The sequence below is a fragment of the Notechis scutatus genome, chromosome 3 (assembly GCF_049901735.1).
Source record: "Notechis scutatus isolate UNSWTSFEM ecotype Mainland chromosome 3, rNotScu1.2, whole genome shotgun sequence".
In the NCBI taxonomy this organism is placed as follows: Eukaryota; Metazoa; Chordata; class Lepidosauria; order Squamata; family Elapidae; genus Notechis; species Notechis scutatus.
The window spans coordinates 35449158-35469897 of NC_142011.1; the positions used below are offsets into that span (position 1 = coordinate 35449158).

Below are 20740 nucleotides of genomic sequence, written 5' to 3' on the forward strand. Positions count from 1 at the left end.
ATACAGTTTTCTATGATACTAGATAAATTTTTGTTGGCATGACCATTCCCGTGATTAGACATATTGCGTGATAAACTTTTTCTCTGTAAAGCAGTGGTCCCCAACCACCGGGCCCCGGACCGGTACCGGTCCGTGGATCATTTTGTACCAGGCCGCCTATTTTGCTTGGGCGTCGCCATCTTGTTTTGACGGCGCTTGAGAAAGTGCTTCCGGGTGAGCTTGTCGGTCGTCGGTTGGAAAGCGGTGTTTGGGTGCTGAAGGAATCCTCGCGCCTTAGTTTCGTCGAAGGGGGGGCGGCTTCGAACGAAGAGCCGTCCCGATAGCGGTGGAGTCTTGCGTTACTCAGGAGGAGATTAAGAAAGAGCCTGAAAAGCCCATCGACCGCGAGAAGGTACAAAGGAGGAGTTGAAGGTGGCGGGGAGAAGCGGGGGACGGCTGGCTGGCCGGTCGCTCGGCTCGCCTTGCCTTGGTCGTGCGTGCTGATGCCGGTACCGGTCCGTGGATCATTTTGTGATGCCGGTACCGGTCCGTGGTACAAAAAAGGTTGGGGGCCACTGCTGTAAAGTAAAACTGAAATGCAGGATAAATCTATTGCACTGGTCAAAAAATACACTATTATCTGAATACTTTTATGCTGCTCCAATTAGAGACGAGTAAATAAACAAAGGGTAAGATTTGCACCCAACCAGAGGTGGTATTCAGGAGGTTCTGACCAGTTCTGGAGAACCGATAGCAGAAATTTTGAGTAGATCGGAGAACTGGCAAATACCACCTCTGACGGGATTTTACAGTATCCTTCCCCTGCCATGCCCACCAAGCCACGCCCAGAGAACTGGTAGTAAAAAAATTTGAATCCCACCACTGCACTCAGCCCTACTTAATTGACCCCCTCCAACTGCTCTGATGGGTTTTAAGCAGGGAACCTCCCTCGCCACACAATATTTAACCTAATTCCCAAAACCTGGAAAATCCTGACCAGCTGTTCCTGCTCAGTTTGTATTATTCTTTAATCAAATATGACTCTCATCATTTCACAAAACGCCAGTGCGATTCCTCCTATCGACCCCAAATGTCACTCAGTGCTACACTTTACCCACTGCTGATCTCAAAAAAATAACACATAAATGTTGTGGTCAATAAAACAGCAAAAATTCAGTTACACAGCTATAGACATTTAAGTTAATGTCATGAAGAGTAAAGTGCCATAGTGGTACAGTTGATATATACCCCCAAGATGCAATGGAAGCCAGTGAGGAAACTATTTGTACATTAGGTTCCAAATACGCCTAGAGTAGGCATAAATTCAATAGGTCATCATTATCACATTATCATAAACAATCACCTTACCTGATCAATCATCACAATGATTAATAACAGGATATTTCCATCAGCTGGACAGTGAGATGAAGAATGAGAAACTGCAAATAAATACATGAGGCATTGGGAAAATAGGTGTGAGACAGGAAGCAGTAATTTCACACTGTATTGCAAAATATTCTAATCAAGTTTAGAAAATGAATACCCAAAGATGAAGAACATGTGACCTATTGCAGACTGTGGTTAGAATTAAAGTATTACATACCAATGAAGAGGGGGAAATGGCTGCCATAAGGAATATTTTTGGATATAACAACTCTTGATACTACATAAACAAGCTTTAAAAAAAGTCACTTATCACATCACTTTAGTAAAACATTTTCCTGAGAATTTATTCCAACCACACAATTTACAGTATCACTAAATACAAATTAAATTAGAAATAACTAGTTTTAGACATGTAGAAGTTATTGTAGTCTATATTCTGGATGACACTTTCTTTTGGAATATAGAAACTGAAATATATGCCAACAGATTAATGTGAATATTAAAACAGAAATGTTTTAACAGCCACAAACATCGATGTTTAAATTTAATCCCTGTTTTACTTGTCCCAGGACTGGAATGTCAGTCTCTTCTCAAAGTTCCAATTATCTTCACTTGGCACATTCATATTGGACATTGATGTTAGGGTTATTTTTCATTTCTTCAAGTCTTTTAGGAAGGTTTGTAGACACTAATCTATGTAGTTTTTCCAAGTTCAATTTTCTTCTGAATGGCTCGAGCTGAATGATAGATCAAAGAATCGATGAGTCCTGCAACTGAAAAGAGGAAAAAGAAGGGAAGTTTAATTAGCTCATATAGAAAAGAAAAGTAAAAAAAATCCTGCAATATTGCCCCAAAATAAAAAAGAACTCCGCTGGCATTCTTTCCAAATTCTATTCTTATGGTATAATACATTCATAACCATGTGAATGTAATCTTGTTGAATCAATCAGGAGTTATACTTTTTCAAAAGTTGTATAGTAAGTAAAAGCCATCAATATTACTCATTAATAATATCAACTGACAAATTTTCCCTATTTCTCATTTTATTTCCATTCATTATGGCAAACCTTTTAAATAATAGCAGAACTGATTTGAAAATGCCCTGAAAGTATGATGTATTGATCAAAACATTTACTAATTTCAGTTTCAAAATGAATAGAAAACTATTTAAACAAAAATCCAGTTACCTGTAAACACTCCTCCAATAATGGCACAGACACCTGTGAGAAAATGTGTAAAGGACCTGGATTTGGAAAAACATTAATATATATTTACATTCTGAAGGGAAAAATTGAAATCAGTGATAGAACTGTTTTATCAAAGCCATATCATTAATTATATTTATGATTACATTTATAGGCAGACAAAAGCCAGACAGTCAGATCAATTTGGATCTGCTGATTTTAAAGAGTGTCTTTCAAAAACTATCTATGCATCACACATTTCACTTGAAACATGGCTTCTATAGACACGTTAAATGAAATTTCATCTGGGGGAAAATGGTTTTTTTTGCTTCGCACTCATGCTAATGTTGAGACTCTCTTACCTGTGCTTCTCTGTTAATTTCACCATCATGGGAGAAAGCTCATATAGTACAAACACACCAGGTAGGCCTTGATCGCCAATTAGTCCATTGGCTATTTTTTCGTGCCTTGTTACTGAAAATTGATTTGTCCTCACCATCTACAAAAATGTTAAAATAGTTGATTAGGGTCAGGCATCATCCAAACTGAAGAAAAGAAAAAGAAAAATGCAGCTGAGTATGGCCTTGCATATTCTTCGGGTAGAAGCATTCTTAAGTACATATCATTCATTTCTCTTTTATGTATGCAAAAAGACTGCAACCATAGTAACAGTAACCTGCAATCCAACTGCCTCCTTTCAAAAATTCTAGAATTTCTGTGATTCTATTTTGGAAGATTCTAGGCCTGCTATTCATGGCTTAATAACAAAATATATAGAATTGCTTGCAATTTTCTATCTTGTATTTATGAACGCTATCTCTTAACACCCAATTAAATATAGCAGATTACTTTTCCCCCAGAAAGGATTCTGCTGAAAATCTGAACTCTCCTTCATCCTGTAACCTCTCCACCTGCAGTTCTCACAGCAGATTTTGGGGTTATGTAAAAGGAAGAGAAAACAATAATAGAATCTGAATTAAGGATGATTCATCTAATGTTGAATTTAACCAAATTTAAACAAAAGTATTTAAAGAAAAGACAATATTCAGCTCTTACCTCACCATCAACTTTCATGTACACTGTGGGGACTACTTTTACGAAATACTGAAACATCATTGAAGCTAAAAGATAAAATAAAATCATAATTGGTGAAACAGACAATATGCTGTGTTTTGAAACCAGTACAAATACTGCATGATGTCCAATGACTCTGCTGGATTGTTTTGGATTATATGTAGTTCAGCAGGAAAAAAAATCACTTGGTTGTTTCAAGTTCAGACTGAAATAAAATTTAAAAAAATCCCAAAGTGATTTTACAGGGCACAACAAAGCTGGTTTGCATCACCCCATTTTTTATTGCGTCTATATTGTCAGCCACCCCATCACCCAACATCTTTCCTTTCCTGCAACAACCACAATTGCCATCAGTGTTTGCACATCCCACTGCAAAGGAAATCTCTCACTTCCAGGGATGTCCACATATATTATTGGCATAGAAAACCAAGACCCTTTTCCTTCTCAAACCATTTCTAACTGGAAAATGCATTCTGGGAGACTGTATATGGAACAAACAAAAAAAACCTATTGTTCCATACAAGGACTCAAACAACCTGAAACATTTTTCTGGGCTGGAGCACCCAGTTCCCTCATGCACAGAATAGCTCATGTCAAGTAACCAGAAGTAACCAAAAGTAAGTAACCAAAATTGATGAGTAGAACTCAACCAGTAGTTTGGTAAGCATTAATAGATTTGGGCATGAAATCCACCAGGATCTTATCTTCCCATTCACACAGCTTGCGAAACTCTACTCAGTATCAAAAGACTATCACACAACTTATTACATTGCTGCCTGAGTAAAAAATTCCAAGTTTTCCTCTAGAATTACTATAATGATTAACATAGATTCCTGATGATTATGTGGGAATATTTATGTAGCCGCCTTCTTCCTGAATGTTTTAAGACTTCTCAGTTAATAATCCTGAGTTATTTATAGTGTCCCACCCAAGTATTGATCAGGTATGACCTTGCTTATCTTTCCTTAGATAAACCAAGATTTGTAGGTGCTGCCACCTACTGTGGACATCTAAAAACTAGAGATGTGCAAACAGTGTTGTTAATTTCTGGAACATTCTGAGTTTTGCATAGATCTCAAAGTGTTTTTCAGAGTAGGAAGTGGCTTGCAATTGCACACAACTATCAAAAAGTAAAAAGCTGGATTTGTGGAGAAAACCTCAAGAAATTTTAAAACTTCAAAAATTTTAAAACATTGATTAGGATTCAGCAAGAATTTAAAATAGATTAGCACCAGCCATTTTAGGGGTGGAATTTTATGAATTTCAGCAGGCTTTCGATCATAAATTTTTATTATTATAACTTGGATCTGCAATTAATAAAACTAAGTTAATAGATGAAGAGAGTATAAAGTGAGAGGTTGAGTCCATGAGTCCTTCCTTAAAATACCCAATAAGATTAACAAACCCCTCTCTTTTTGTTGCTGTCCCGTTCAAACAAATTGAAGGAGAAATTAAAAGATGATATTGTAAAGAAGACCATGCAATTAGGGGATATCCATTAATGCCTAACTCTATTCACACAGTTAATGAAAACATGGAGAAAGAAGAAAGGATACGGTCCCATTAGGCATATATTCCTTAGTCTGAAGTAGAAAAAGATAGGCAACGTTGCATTTTTATGATTCTGCTGAAAAGTTACCAAACTCCATTTTATAATTAAAATGATTAGTTTAGCCAAATCTATTTTACTTAATCACCCAACAAACTGTAAACAAAAGTTGTGCTGGTTGTCACCTTTATTTTAGATTGAAAGGCTGCTTCAAACCAATACCTTGATGAGCTGTGACAACGGTTCCATCAAGTGGGTTCACAAGACCTGGATAATCCTTCCCAAATGAAAGATGCCTGATAATGTGTGTTATGTTTATCTGAAACAAGCAAAGAAACAAAGCCCCAAAATATCAAGGAGTTGCAGAAATAGCACGGATGGAACAGGCTGGGGGCCATTCACAACGTAGGTACCATTTTGTATCATGGATGAAATATGACTCTTGTTATTCATCTGTTCCCAGCTAGTGCCTAGATACATACATGCATTTTACAGGCTTCCGTCTTTGTGGATTGGAACAACAAGTATTTAGCACCTGTGCCAGTTTATGCCAGGTCAGAACTGCTAATATTGTTTTTTTTCTGTGTTCCTGTGTGTACATTACCCGAGGGCAGAAGCAGTACAGCTCTCTTCCCCCCCCCCCCCACCCGCAATTATACATCTGTACTCCCTCCTGGGAACAGCAGCCATTAAAAAAGAGATAGGTTGTTTGTGCTCAGTGATCTACATCCTCTATCAAAGAGGACAACAATTCTAGCAAAAGGGGAGAGGGATTTTTTTTAAAATGAATGCACTGCATAATGAACTCTACAACAATTTTAAATATAATAATTTTATTACTCCTATAGTTGTAGTTATTCTCTACACATGCCACACTAATAGATGACAAATTATCTACATGTGCACAGCTGGTAGATCTCTTAACCTTTCCAATGTAAATAGAAAGCTCCGATACAAGTTCTCTTAGGGAACTTACATTGTCAAGTCCATAACTCTGAAGATCATGAACTGCAAAAAGACAGACAACACATAAAGTTACTGGAGCAAGCCTTTTTTGTATCAGACAATGATGCATTTAAAAAAAAAATCTAAAAATTGAATGTTTAAGAATCAGCATTTCCAAGTAAAGATCATGATACACTCTTAAACCGAAATAGCTTAAATAAATAACTTAAACAATTTAAATAATGAAATTAAATAAAAAGCTCTTCAACAGTAAATGCACACATAAATATTTTTAAATTTTTCATTGTGACCTCCAGTTGTCTTCTCCTCAGCAATTTCACAATCTTTTTACTGTTAAAAGTATGCCTATTCTAATGCCTCAACTCATTCAGGAAAAAATATAAAGAAAAAAAAAAACTTCCATGAATTTATCCCAACTTAGTTGTAATTATTCTGTAAATTATTTACTTCAGAAAGTGGGCTCTTTATTTAACAGGTTCTACCAAATACATACAAATTCCTCTTTAATGCCAAGGGTTTTAAAGAAATATAAAGGAATATTTAGATATCCACTTAGCAACTAAATTCATGAAACATTACTGTAACGTAAACACTCCTAAGGATTTGATCAAGGCAGTATGGAAGAATGTGCCCAACTAAGCAGGAAGATGAAAAGCAGAGGTAATATCTAACTGAAGCTACATTTGGAAAATCATAAATAATGATGTTTTATTTTCAAAATTATTGTTTCTCATATTATGCAGTAGCAAACATAAAAACTATGTATACATGCAGAGACTATGATAGAACTCCACTATTTATAGTAGGAATTTCTATCAGTGCTTAGTTGAAAAATAGTACATAGCTCTGTGCAAAGCATAAGGTACTTTAAACATGTGTTTTTAAAATATGTATGAAACTGGTTTCAATGATCTATAGAATAGAATGCACATAAAACAAGCCCATTCAGAATTGCTAGAATAACAGAGTTGGAAGGGACCTTGGAGGTCTTCTAGTCCAACTCCCTGCAGGAAACCTTATACCATTTCAAATGGTTATCCATTCTTTTCTTTAAGATTTCCAGTGTTGCAGCATTCACAACTTCTGTAGGCAATTTGTTCCTAACTGTCAGGAAATGTCTCCTCAGTTCTAAGTTGCTTCTCTCCTTGATTAGTTTACATCCATTGCTTCTTGTCCTGCCCTCCGGTGCTTTGGAGAATAGCTTGACTCCTTCCTCTCTCTGGCAACCCCTGCTGCACTGGAACATTTCAAGTTGGCTGTGTTTCATACAGATTTTTTTTATTGTGCTATCAAGTTGTTGTTGTAAATAAGTATCTAGGATATTGGCATCGTTGCTGTTCAGAATTGCAGTACATTCCTTCCATCTTTCATCTGCTTCAGCATATCAGTTTGAGGTTGGAAGCTTCCTCGATTTTATTTCAGAATTCTTCTGGTTCCCTGTAAATGAGGTTCAGGATTTCAAAGTGATTCCTGATGTTCTCCTTGAAAACAGTGGGTATACGCTCCAGAACATATTTTGGAAATTGTTTGACTTTATTCTTCTGGTTTATCTTGACTTAGAATTTGCACCCGAGGAGTTCATGATTTGTTGCAAAGCTTCTAGCTACACCTTTGCTGTTAAAACTGAGCACTTCCACTTCCTTGTATCGATATGATGTAATGAAGAAATCATTGAAGTGGCAAAAACTGAAAAGTGGTTCTGCTGCTTAACTTCTGTTCCTGAGAATATTTGGCTAGCTAGTATTTCCAACATTGGCATTCCTGGGTCTAAACACAACACAACTTGCTTGCATTTTTGGTCAATTTCAGATTGAATTTGACTATGAAACCTGTCAGCCCCTCCTTCTACATCAGAGTCTGCCTAACTGTTATATTAAAAGGTTGTCTGCAAAATTTAATTGATATTATTTAGATACTGGCTGCATTGTAGTTGAGGATGATATTTGCTATATTTTTCCTGAGTTGAAAACAAGGCCATTATTTCTTTATTTGTATTCTGAACACTAAATAGTATAATCATACTATATTGTAAACTGCCCAGAGCCGCCTGGATAGCAAAATGGGCAGCATTTAATTAATTAATTAATTAATTAAACCATCTGATTGAAAGTGTCCAATTTCAGTCTATTCGATTCACTAATCACTGAAATGTCGGGGTGTAATCGGTTCATTTCATCTTTTACTCTATTGAGCTTTCCCATGGCCATGCTTCCACGTTTCCCACTGCATTTTTTTCTTTGTTGTTTCAGATGTTCTTTTCCTACATGGCAGCATCAGCAACTGTCCCAAGGGCTTTAATTTAATTGTATTACAAACGCAAAGTGGCAAAAATAACTCCTGCTCTTCCTCAGTAGCAAGCCATCTAACTTGAGGATGAATCATCATCCAGCACTAAACTGCCAATCATTTTAAAGCTTAAAATGTTCTGAGGGTTTGAGGCACAAAAAAACTCAAATAAGGCAACTGATGGGCATTACTTGTACTAAGATGCCTATTGTCAACTCATGACAAAGTATAAATAGCTTTTCACTTTCCCACAGCAAAAAGAAAAAAGAAAACACTCAAATGTGATTTTTTTTTTTGGTCAGCCAGTACAGTATTATCTTGCTAATGCTAGAGGTCTGGAAGGGTGAAGTAATCATTACTGGGTCCTTGCTTCTTAGGAGAAATGGGGCAGGCAAGAAAATTCTCTCTTTCTCTTCCATAGCAAAAGAAAAACATAAAAAGCAGTGGATTGTTGCTGTATAACAACTACCACCACCAAGGGTACAAAGTAACATCATCCCCATCATCACTTTGGCCTATTTAACCACCAGACCACTTTTTAAAAAAATAAATAACTTTATTACACTGCAACATCAAAAGAAAAAAAAGGAAGAAAAGCACTATTGTGTTTCAATAAACAAGCTGACAGAACCTGCATCTAAACTTGCACTCTGACATTGAACATTAGCAAGATACTAAAACATGCACAAACAAATCAGCCCGATTTCAATTTTAAATGCAGTATAAAAACACCAAAGCCTACAAAGCATAACAGCCAGGCCCTACCAAACCAATCATACCAACATAAAAATTAAAACACTTGCTTCATTTTTAAAGATTTGATTTGATATTGGGAATTAGGTTTATGGGACAAACCTGCCAATTCTATGAATGATAAGCATCATTTACTTTTGATATATAAGCTTTATAAAAATTCCAATTTATTTCTCTTGCACCATAATTCAGAGTGAGGAGTTATAACTGATAACATTGATGCTTCTGCAAAGTTTACCTTAAATCATTGTTTATTATAAATCCTGTCTTCTTGAAAACCATGTTTGCTAACTTTGCAATGGTGTTATATCTGTGCCCTTTATATATATTCTACAGAAAATTTGAAGGGATCTTATTACTTCACATATAATATATAGCTTCTATAAGAAAATTTGTGTGATTCAATGGATTATAAAGGTTAAGTACCGTAGTAGTACACCCTCTAAATGTTCAGGGAAAATTGTTTTTTAAGAACAGAATTGTCGTCAAACAATGTCAATATTTTAATGAAACATCAGGGCCATATAATGCTCATTCTCAGATCCTTGAACCAAAAAAATGTTATATCTAATATCATTCTCACTTTAGTCAATTTCTTAAGTATTACCAAGCCTTAACAGGAGAAATTAGCCCCCTTTATTATAGACAGTACAGAATTAGCAAATAAAATAAATCAACAACTTTAATTTCAACAGCATGCATGCATATTTCCAAATGTTTGAACATTACCTAATTCAGTTAGGACTGCATGTAACAGATAATAAATAATAGATTTACAGAGGTGCTACCCTACTCGGTATCTTTTGACTTAATTCTTTTTCGAGAAAAAATACTAAATACTTTTGACCGAGATCTTGTACCTTTCACAGGCAATTGGAATTAACTATGTCAAACATCAGAAAAATGAATAAATTACTGCCAAAGAAACTTTCCACACAGGAATGAAAAACCATAATGGATATTAGCCAATACAGAATTTGACTCAACTTTTAAGAAATCATTATGCATAGATTGTTCAAGTAAATTTGCAAGTTTCTTCCTCTTGAAGAGGATTAGCTTATTTATTCAGTTTTAGCTCACAATCCAATCGAAAAGATCTACAGGTTCATGTACAAAGTCTCAAGTGCCATATAAGAAAAGGAAATAGCACATCATATTTGTAATACAGTGCAGTGCCACAGCTGCAATAAAATTGTTGAGCATCTGAAAATCTTTAAATCACAAACCTAATGTTTGTTGCTTTAAATTACATATGAATTTTTCAGTCTCAAATATCCAACATTTATTTGATCTAAAGTGTACTGAATGTCATGTATGTTGACATTTTATTTTTATATGTTGGAAACATATTTTATTAAATCAGTCCTGCAAAAGGAAACAGATGGTCATATCACCTGAATGCCTTTAAAATTGTACTTATAGCATTTCCTGTACAAGAAGGAAATAATAAGAAACTATTTGTGTGTATGTGGTGTGTGTGTGTGTGAGAGAGAGAGAGAGAGAGAGAACACCTTGGATATTATAACCTTTTTCTTATGAAAACAGTACTTTTGAAATATTTCCTCTTGCCAGTTCTTCTACACTCAGGAATTATATATTACTTATACTGCTAGAATTCACAACAACTACTGTGCAGTAACTGGACTGATAACATATAAGCATCATCAATCAATCAATGTATCCTAAAATGTAAAGGAGGGGGCAGGGAAGTTTGTAAGATATTCAATGCATAAGTTATTTTACCATGAACATGAGACTGTTGAAAGCTTTTTCCTGGTGCAAAGTGAAAATTGCCAGCTACCTGTAAGAGAAATTCAGAGTTCATTCAATTATATAGTTCTCTATACCAAACAAGAGCATCTTTGAAAAATGTGTCTTTTTAAATTAAGATAATCTCTCTTATTTGAATATTTAAAAGGAGCCTTTGCCTGAAATGGAATCTGAATAGATGCTTCTAATATTTTAAATAAAGCCATATATAAATTCTTTTCATTTTCATTTGTAAACAACAGCTAAATTCAACTTGACAAAAAAGTTCAATGTATCGGTCATATATAGCCCTTACGCATCTTCATTTTAAAAGCAAATTGTTTACTGAACTGCACACTGAAAAGAGGCACTGCCTCAAACATATGCCTAACTAAGTTTAAACTCAATGCCGTTCTTACTAAAGAGCACATACTCAGAAACAATCCATTCTATTGAATAGTAAACAATTATTTCATAGTGAAGGTTCGAAAGGTTAAAGATATGTGATGTTCTGTCCAAGTCACACTTAGTTGTTAAGTGAATCTGGCTTGACTTTGCTTGTCAGCAGATGGCAACAAGTTATCACATGACCCTGGGACATAGCAACCGTCATAAATATGATCAGTTGCTAAGCATTTAAATTTTGATCATGTGACCATGGGTATGCTGCAACAGTCATAAGTGTGAAAAATGGTCATAAGTCACTTTTTAAAATGCTGCTGTAACTTCGAATGGTCACTAAATGAACTGTTATAAGTTGAGGACTACCCAAACTTCTACTTAGCACGATCAACTTTTTATACTGAGTGAAATGCCAATGAAGAATGATGATAAAAAATGCCACACTTACTTTATTGACCTCTAAAAATCCATACACTTTGCATCCCTCATTTTTTTGCTCCTGCATTTTCTCGCTAAATCCTTCTCTCTTGCATTGCTCTATAGTATCTGGATTCTTGAAGGCCCACCCTCGACGCCTGTATGCTTCCCTCACATCATCACAATTATTGCAGCATCTGCCAGAAAATGACATGCGCAACACATTCATTAGAAATAGAAAAAAAAGTTTATGATAACAGAGTCATCATATTGCCCCCAACAATTTGGGTCCTCATTTTATCGACCTCGGCAGGATGGAAGGCTGAGTCAACCTTGAGCCTGGTGGGATTTGAATTGCCTAATTGTAGGCAGCTGGCTGCACTCTAACCACTGCGCCACAGAGGCTGTTAGATAAGACTGCTAGATGTCTTTCCAAAAGGATGATTTCCAAAGCGTATGAAAACTGGGAGAGACAGAGAAAGTTAAGAGAGCCACCACAGTAGTACAGATTAGTCCTCAACTTACAACCACAATTGAGCCCAACATTTCTGTTGTTAAGCAGGACATTTGTTAAGGGAGCTTTGCTCTATTTTACAACCTTTCTTGCCACAGTTGTTAAGTGAATCACTGCAGTTGTTAAGTTGTTAAGTGAATCCGGCTTCCCCATTGACTTTGCTTGTCAGAAGGTCTCAAAAGGGGACCCCAGGATACTGCAACCGTCATAAATATGAGTCAATTGCCAAGTGTCTGAATTTTGATCATGTGACCATAGGGATGCTGCAATGGTCATAAGTGAGAAAACAGTCGTAAGTCAGTGATATTGTAACTTTGAATGGTCATTAAATGAACTGATGTAAGTTGAGACTACCTGTACTTGGGTAAAGATTGGAGACAGAAAATATGACATCAATACACAATTGCTTTCTAAAGTAGGTTATAGAAGCAAATATATGCTGAAATAACTTATGGTGCACAGACTTTTGATTGATTGGCCTGAGGATCCAATTAAATATTATAGGACGAGCCACATGACAATGAGTTTGGGTAGTGTGGAATTTCTTGATTATTCCTGGCTCAGTAGAAAGCATTTCAAAGGTCTAACACACTTTGCTGATTGTCTGAGGAGCAATATAGCTTAGAATCCTATGGCAAGCAGAGAGAATAGATTCTTTTTCTTCTCCAGATGAGGAATTACCGTATTTTTCGGACTATAAGATGTTCCTAAGTATAAGACCCACCTAGCTTTTGGGGAGGAAAACAAGAAAAAAATATATCTGGCTCTGGCTCTGCCTCCCAGCCATTTGCTTCCTTACAGCAAACAGCCTGGTCAGCTTCAGCACAGCCTGATTAGCACAAGCAGCTGATTGTCTGTCGGTTGGATCAGCCTCCTGACCATCAGCTCTTTCAGGCTGCAGGGATTACCATTGCCTATTGCTGTCTCCGCGCATCCCATTTTCAGTCTCTGCATCCCGTTTTCTGCCTCTGCGCACCCCATTTTTGGCCCGTTCCGATCCCCGCCGCCTGGAACAGGCCAAAAATAGGGTGCGCGGAGGCTGAAAACATTTGGGAGACAGCACAAGCATAGTGAGTTAATGTTGCAAATAACAACTTGTAGATACTACAAATACCCGGAGTAACCATCCTAAGAAAATAATGCAATAAAAGACTTCCACTCAACAGCTTTGTTTCAGGAAAAACTATTATTGCACAGTTTGCAATCCTATCTGGGACCTTATAAGAGTTTACCCTGGAGTGAAACCAGTGATTCAATCCAAACCCAAATTAAGTGGCTGAAACTTCCACTAATTTCAGGTTCAATCTGTCTACTATTACTGGAAAAACAGTTGACTGAAATCCATTTCCTACCCTCTATTAACAATGAAAAGCCCAGCAAACTGTATGTTTTAGGCAAGAAAACATGGAAGAATATCAATGAAACTACAAACAACCACAAGCTTAATTTTTCTTAAGTTCAGAAAATTATGTAGCTACGCAGCTTCCTCCCCAAACCATTTTCTTGCTTCCAAGTGATAGAAAGAAAAGTAAAACATACTTCATATCCTCAGATTCTGCTCCATAACAGCTTTCACAACGTTCAGGATCTAATGAATTTGGATCAAAGAATAGTTCCTCTTCTTTTCCTAATTCTGAAATAAAGACATAAAACCTGTAAAAGTAATGTACGGCTAATATCCTGACAATATCAGTGTAGTGCATACTCAAACATCGTTAATAGCAATAGCACTTAAGACTTATATACTGCTTCACAATGCTTCACAGCCCTCTAAGCAGTCGAGTCAGCATATTGCCCCCAACAATCTGGGTCCTCATTTTACCGACCTCGGAAGGATGGAAGGCTGAGTCAACCTTGAGCCGGTGAGAATCAAACTGCCAAATTGCTGGCAATCGGCAGTCAGCAGAATTATCGTGCAGTACTGCATTCTAACTACTGCACCACCACAGCTCTTAATACTGGTCCATCTCTATTATTTGTGCCGAATATCTGGCCACAAGAAAAACTTATGCCAGTCTGTCACTTTTATACCCTTAAAATCAGATGTCATGAAACTAAACCCAGTGTTACCATCTCGTCTGCAATACTGCTCCCACACTGGAACAGTATATCTATTCTACCATGTCTTTCTGCTTCTGGAGTCACATGCTTGCCATCTTTATCCAAGCGTTGTTTGAAGAGATTATGTTCAACATCTAATTGTTGCTCTCCGGCCACATCCATTGCATCAATGCTTAAATCTGTAAGTAACAAACACAGACCATTCCAAACTGATTTCTTGTGAGATAATTATAGTACACCAAATATCTATTGGGCCATTAATGAGAACCCTGAAGTTTTCTTGTAAACAATAGCAATTAGAAGACTAGATAATCAAAAATCAATGTAGATCCATAATCATGCTAGCTAAGATCTAAGGGAAGAATTCTGAATCAATACTAAAACATAACAGTTGCCGAAAATCAAGAAAGGATGCATGCCACAGGTTAAATAAAATTTACTTATATCTAACTATTGTTTATGTCTGAACCCTTAAGAGTAGTAGTTCCTTTTACCACTTCAATACTACCACATTGTAATCAGCATCCATCTTAACAGAATAACAGAGTTGGAAGGGACCTTGGAAGTCTTCTAATCCAACTCCCTGCTCTGGCAGAAACCCTATACCATTTCAGAAAAATGGCTGTCCAATCTCTTCTTAAAATCTTCCAGTTTTGGAGCACCCACAATTTCTGGAGACAAATTATTCTACTGATTAATTGTTCTGTTTGGAAATTTCTTTTTAGTTCTAGGTTGGTTCTCTTCTTGATTAGTTTCCATTCATTGCTTCTTGTTCTGCTGCCTTCTGGTGTTTCAGGGAAATAGCTTGACTCCCTCTTCTTTGTGTGGCCTTACCAAAGTATTATAAAGTGGTATTAACACTTTACATGATTTTGATTCTATCCCTCTGTTTATGCAGCCTAGAACTGTGTTGCTCTTCTCTGCCATTTTATAGAGTCTCAATCTTTGTTATCATAGCAACCTAAACTGGATGCAAGTGTGGTATAATAACAAGGCATTATAAAGTAGTATTAACATTTCATGTGATCTTGGTTTTATCCCTGTTAAAGCAGTCTAGGACTGAACTGGCTTTTTATTTTTACTTTTAAGATTTTACTTTTAAGTAAAATCTTACTTTACTTTGCAGAGGTTCCAGACACATGTTCCTAAGAAGGTTAATTAAATATTATAAAATACTCTGTAAAGCCAAGGATTATCCATCTTCCATCATTTCAAAACTAAAAAGCAAAATTCAATACCCTTTACTCACAAGCACATGGCATATGTGGAAAAGCAATGTCTATATTTATCCGTAGCTTATCTCCCCTTGATTTATCGACATATAATTCTGGGTGAATCTAAAGAAAAGTAAATAAACAATCAAAAAATAATTTGTAGCTTAGACCCAAACTACCTATAGGATCACTTTTTCCCATACATTTTAGTGCCCTCTTAAATCAATGGGACTCAATTGGGATATATTTGACATCAAGCACCAATTCAGATTTCTCCATGACAAGGCCGATATTAGTGAACAAATTATCATCAGATTTAAAGGAAGTTCGTTCTTTATTTCAGTTTAGAAGCAGACTCGAAATATGGTTGTTTTTCCACGGTTTTAATGCTACCATTTTATGTTATATTTTATTGTTTTTAAAACAGTTTTTACTACACCTTCCAAAGTTTTCAAGGAGTAACTGGCTCACATATTTTATACATAAATGCATTATTTATCAGAACATATTAGCCATATATTTTACATTTGTTGGTTATCACTCAAATTTTATTGCTCATACTGGTTGTCTCCTCTTCTCTTCCTTCTGTTTTCTTTTGAATGCCTGTTTCTATCAGCATTACTTGTTTTTCTTTGAAAATAATTTTTTTAAAAAATAATACAGGTAGTCCTTGGGTTAGGCTTGGCAACTGAGGCCAAGATTGTCATTGCTTAACATGGTATCACATGACTGCTTTATTTAGTGAGGACAATCCTACAATCCCAACTTTATGGCCTCCTACCTTATTTGATGGGGTAATTTTAAGACAGACTCCATGAAAATTTAATAAAGGTGACACCCAAAAGAGATTTCTGATATTTTCTCTCATATTAAAATTGAATAAATAAACAAATAAATTCAATTCAAAAATTCATCAGGAGTTTTTTTTTTATTTGCTTCAGTGGTTTGAAAACAACCTTGTTTTTAAGCATCTCATATTCAAAGAACTAAAGAGGACTAGTTGTGGATTTTGGAAATCTAAAGCAAAGAATTGATTTTGGACAATTACTCCCATAAAGACCAGTCAGCAGAGCCAATATTCTGGACTCCTCAGAGCTGTAGGCCAATATATCTTGAAGACAATAAGGTAAGGAATTCAGCTGGAACACACTACAGTATACTGAGGAGACACACAATTTTTATTGCTTGTTTCAAGACACCTGTTATAAGGAAAAGGAAAATCCTTGAGGCACAGCAATCATATTAAGGTAGAACACAGGAATCTCAAGTAATATTTCCTTTGATTAGATGAGTGCAAAAGAGGCAAGCAAAAAAAATGCAATGGGAGAATAGCTTCAAACTACATTAATTTTAATAAAAGGTATAATACAAATAGACCAATTTCAACATTAAATATACAGCTATGTTTTAAAATACTTTATTAAATGTATACTTTCTGCTTGTATAAGTCTTCAAAATGGACTATAAAAGCAAAATTTGCTTTTTTACTCCACTTTCAGAATGGTGTATTTAATCTATTTTTTCTCTTTCGAGGCATCTTGTAGGATAAATTAGCCTGAAAGACAATAATTGGCCCATAGTTGCCTAGATTTCATAGGGCAAGTAGGGAACTTTGAATCCATTTGGTCATATCTAAAACATGTGCATCCTAGGACAAGTAGAAAGAAACAGACTCATTTACCTCCTTTGTAAGATAGTACTGGAGCTCTGAGAAGAACAGGAAGAACATGATGAGTCCACTGATTACAGTCACTGTATATGAAGAAAGAAGTTATATGTTGTCAGATCATAAAACTCATACAGCTATCACTGTATTAACATTTGAGCATAGAAGCTGTAAAGTATTGGACAGATCAATGATCTATCTATTCTATACCGACAATTGTTCTATAATTTTAAACAGATCTTTCTAGAGAAATACCAGGAACTGAGCCTGAAGTGCTCTGCATCAAAAAGCATTTGAATCTATCACCAAACAACAACCATTTATATGTTACTGACGTTATTCGGTAACTTCTTTGTTGTGAAGTGAGCCACCCAAAATCATTGAGAGTTGAACAGCATACAAGTTTAAACATTTTTTTATTTATTCAAGAAAATTTAAATGGCTGCCTAATTCACTCTAAGTGATTTGGGGTTGTAAATCATCATCATTATCATCATCTCCCTAACAATTTTTGTATATTTCTGTATGTGCTATAAAAACATATGGGTCAACAGGGGCCCTCACTATGGCTTCCCCAAAAGGAAATGAAAATGCATATACCTTTTAAGAAAATAACACTAGAAGCATTTTTTGCTTACTCAAGAAATCATCCAGAGAATCATATGGAGCAACTGGCTAGGCCCTTTGCAGATCATCTACTGCCTCCAGTTAAAATGCCTAGTACTATAAAAATTTGAAGATTTCTCAGGAAACCAATCAGCCTCTATGGAACTCCTTGTTGAGAGAGAAGGATTCAACACCATATTTTTATTTAAAATACAAAGGTGTCCATCTAGTCCATAGGTGTCAAACTCGCCACATCATGTTGTCGTCACGTGATGTTTCACAACAGGGTTCCCATTTGCAGGGTGTGGCCTGCATGTAACACATCCAGCCTGTAGGCCGCCAGTTTGACACCCCTGAATTCTAGTCCATAAAAATGTAGCTGTAATAAGCACTGGCTTAGGACAACATAACAGCTGTTTTAGGTACAACAAATTAGCAGACTACCTCCCCCCAAACACAAACACCTCTGAAAGCTTTTTAATAAAGTTTTGAATCAATATTAAATTTTGGAATGATGAATCAATCCAAGAAATAATTAAACTAACTAGTCTTGGACTGCAGTACTGTATCACTTGATTGACTTTTGTTGTATACATAAAAATAATTCCTTGTATGAAACTTTTTATATACAAATATTATATTCATAGAAAAAAATGTATGCAAAAACATGTGAAAAATATATAGTGCACTGCAGCTGCATGTGGAAAAGTAATTGTCTGATGAAACTTCCTAATGTAGGATCATTTGGTAAAACAAACATGTTTGTGTTATTCAGATGCAATATGGTGCAATGCTTTTACTACACCAAGAAAAAAAAAAATCAGGGAAAAATCCCTTCTTAGTTTTCAAGACCTTTAAAAAAGTGAAAAAATAAAATATTAGGTAATATTCATTTCTCTTCAATAATACATTGTTAAATAATCATATACTAAACAACCAGCCATTATTCTTGCCATAATTTTTAAAAGCTATACAACAGAATATATACCTTTATATGATTATTTATAAGATATTATTATAATTTTTGCATTCAAAGGTTCATTCTCCATGGAAGACTGATATTTTTTTCAAGGAACAATGCAAGCTTTCTTTAAAGTCTCCCTTAGTCTTATTGACTTTTGATCTCCAGACTGGTGAATGTATTCTGAGCCTCAAAGACGTCCCAAAAGACAGGGCTGAACATTTCCACCAGCAGCAATCAATTTTCATTTTCAAAGGGATGCTTAAAAAGGAATGCATATATATCATTTTTCCAGATTCCAGAAAGCTGCTTTAATTAAAATTTCTACTATTGGTACCTAGTTGTAAGCACATATTTAAAGGAGTGGTGCTGAATCCTGGGCAGCAAAAGATTCAGAAGCACTATCTGACAAATACATAAAACGCTTGGATCAATACAAGTGAAAAACAAATTATGGCAAGTGCTACATAGCAAAAAAGGAATATTTCTAAAAGAGATTATGTATTGCTTCATATATATTTTAACAGATTTAAAATAGTTTTGAGATGTTATATTTCAGAACATTTAAATTTTAAACAAGCAATGGAATCACCCCAAAGCATCCATTCATTATCTCTGCAAGATCAAATCTGATTCTTTATCTCATCTTTGTTACTTTAAAATAGTATAGATTACTGTACTTTAAAATAAGCAATGGTAAAGAGCCATTATAAGATAATTTGACTCCTTTTATCAGTCCTCAATAGAAGACATATTTTCTTGGATTTTTACTGAGCATTAAATGACACAGAACATCTGGCAAAGGCTGAAAGATTGAAGTTAAAAACAAATCTAATCTACCATACTGTGCTAGACTGGAGAAAGTATAATGAATGAGATGGTTTACACAGAGTCTCATTTTATTTCTCAAGAGAGTCAACAGTTTATTAGATTGCTACAAAAATAAATTTAGATTTCTTACCAGCAAGTGGTACCAAAGCTGTACCAAGCAATCACTTCACCATTCTGGCTATTCTGTGCATACTTAAAGATTAATTTGCTTTTTTAAAAAATGGAAGCACTAATTGCCTAGGCTGGATTTTCTTTAAACGATGTCCTCACATACCCATTCAATGCAAATATAACAAAACATATTGCCTTCGGAATTGATGCTGTTGCAGGCTTTGAGAAAACGTTAGGTGTGAGAACATAACACAGGAGAAAAATCACATTAAGTTCAGCCTCTATACTTTTCAATATCACACTTTCGCTCCCGATCACCAAACCTGCGAAGGTCCAACTTCACAAACAATCCCCAAGACCAAAAGATAACAAATGCGTCAAACTCTTTTCAGTTCACACATGCAACATTATGCTGATCCTATCTGTCTGCATGTGCAACAAACACTATGCCTCAACTTAGCACCGCTTTAAACTAGCAAGGATCTCTCCAAGAGGCACCCCGCTTGTGTCCCTCCCAACGGCCCTCCCTTTGAGTCCTGTAGTCCTCGGGCAGCCGGCGGTCCCTCACCGAAAGCGCCGCCACAGGTCTTCACCCGAAAATCTTCCAGCGTCTTGGGGAAGGCATCGAACCGCTTCAGCCTCCGGAGCGACTCCATGATGGACACTCCCCCACCCACGAACCAGAAGACACGACGAACTTCCGGCCCTCGCCCCGCCCTCCGTTAGTTATCAAGGGGGTGGCGACAGGTACTGGCTTTCTCTCAGAGTTAAAAGCCTGATTTCGGTGGGTGTTTCTTTCCCGTCGCCAAAACGGAGCTATTTTTTTGAGGAGCTTAAGTAAAATGACGTCTTGGGTTGCACAACGGCGAATCTTTTGTCTAACCTGGGTCTAAGTGTGTGTGTATGGAAACACACTTAGGGGGCGTGCATAAGCGCACCAACGAGCCTACCGTCCCTGTCCTATTGTTTCTCTTATTCTTTTATTTTTCTTATATGTACCCATTTCATGTATTCACAACTATGTATACACT

General features: G+C 36.1%; 1 protein-coding gene across 2 annotated transcripts; it reads right to left on the reverse strand.

The window, feature by feature from the left end:
- Positions 1 to 1683: 1683 nt before the first annotated feature.
- ERGIC3 (ERGIC and golgi 3) lies at positions 1684 to 20392 on the reverse strand. Of its 2 annotated transcripts, none has more exons than XM_087959499.1 (13): positions 20278 to 20392; positions 17216 to 17286; positions 15570 to 15657; positions 14413 to 14499; positions 13799 to 13892; positions 11777 to 11942; positions 10921 to 10978; positions 6149 to 6180; positions 5395 to 5491; positions 3606 to 3670; positions 2912 to 3048; positions 2553 to 2608; positions 1684 to 2138 (listed from the first exon to the last, which is right to left on the reverse strand). In XM_087959499.1, the coding sequence occupies exons 1-13, from the start codon at positions 20363 to 20365 to the stop codon at positions 2059 to 2061; spliced, it is 1119 nt and encodes a 372-aa protein (XP_087815625.1). In that variant the 5' UTR covers positions 20366 to 20392; the 3' UTR covers positions 1684 to 2058. The 2 variants fall into 2 exon arrangements, with proteins under 2 accessions (XP_087815625.1, XP_087815624.1); XM_087959498.1 differs by having other exon boundaries at positions 14380 to 14499.
- Positions 20393 to 20740: the final 348 nt, after the last annotated feature.

What these genes read in the sequence shown, in the direction of transcription:
- ERGIC3 (XM_087959498.1), bottom strand. Translation starts at nt 20,365, where the DNA reads ATGGAGTCGCTCCGGAGGCTGAAGCGGTTCGATGCCTTCCCCAAGACG. An exon ending in AGTACTATCTTACAAAGGAG is followed by an intron (nt 15,658 to 17,215) that starts GTAAATGAGTCT and finishes ACTTTTCTTTAG; the next exon opens with ATTCACCCAGAATTATATGT. An exon ending in TATTGGAGGAGTGTTTACAG is followed by an intron (nt 2,139 to 2,552) that starts GTAACTGGATTT and finishes TCCTCTTTTCAG; the next exon opens with TTGCAGGACTCATCGATTCT.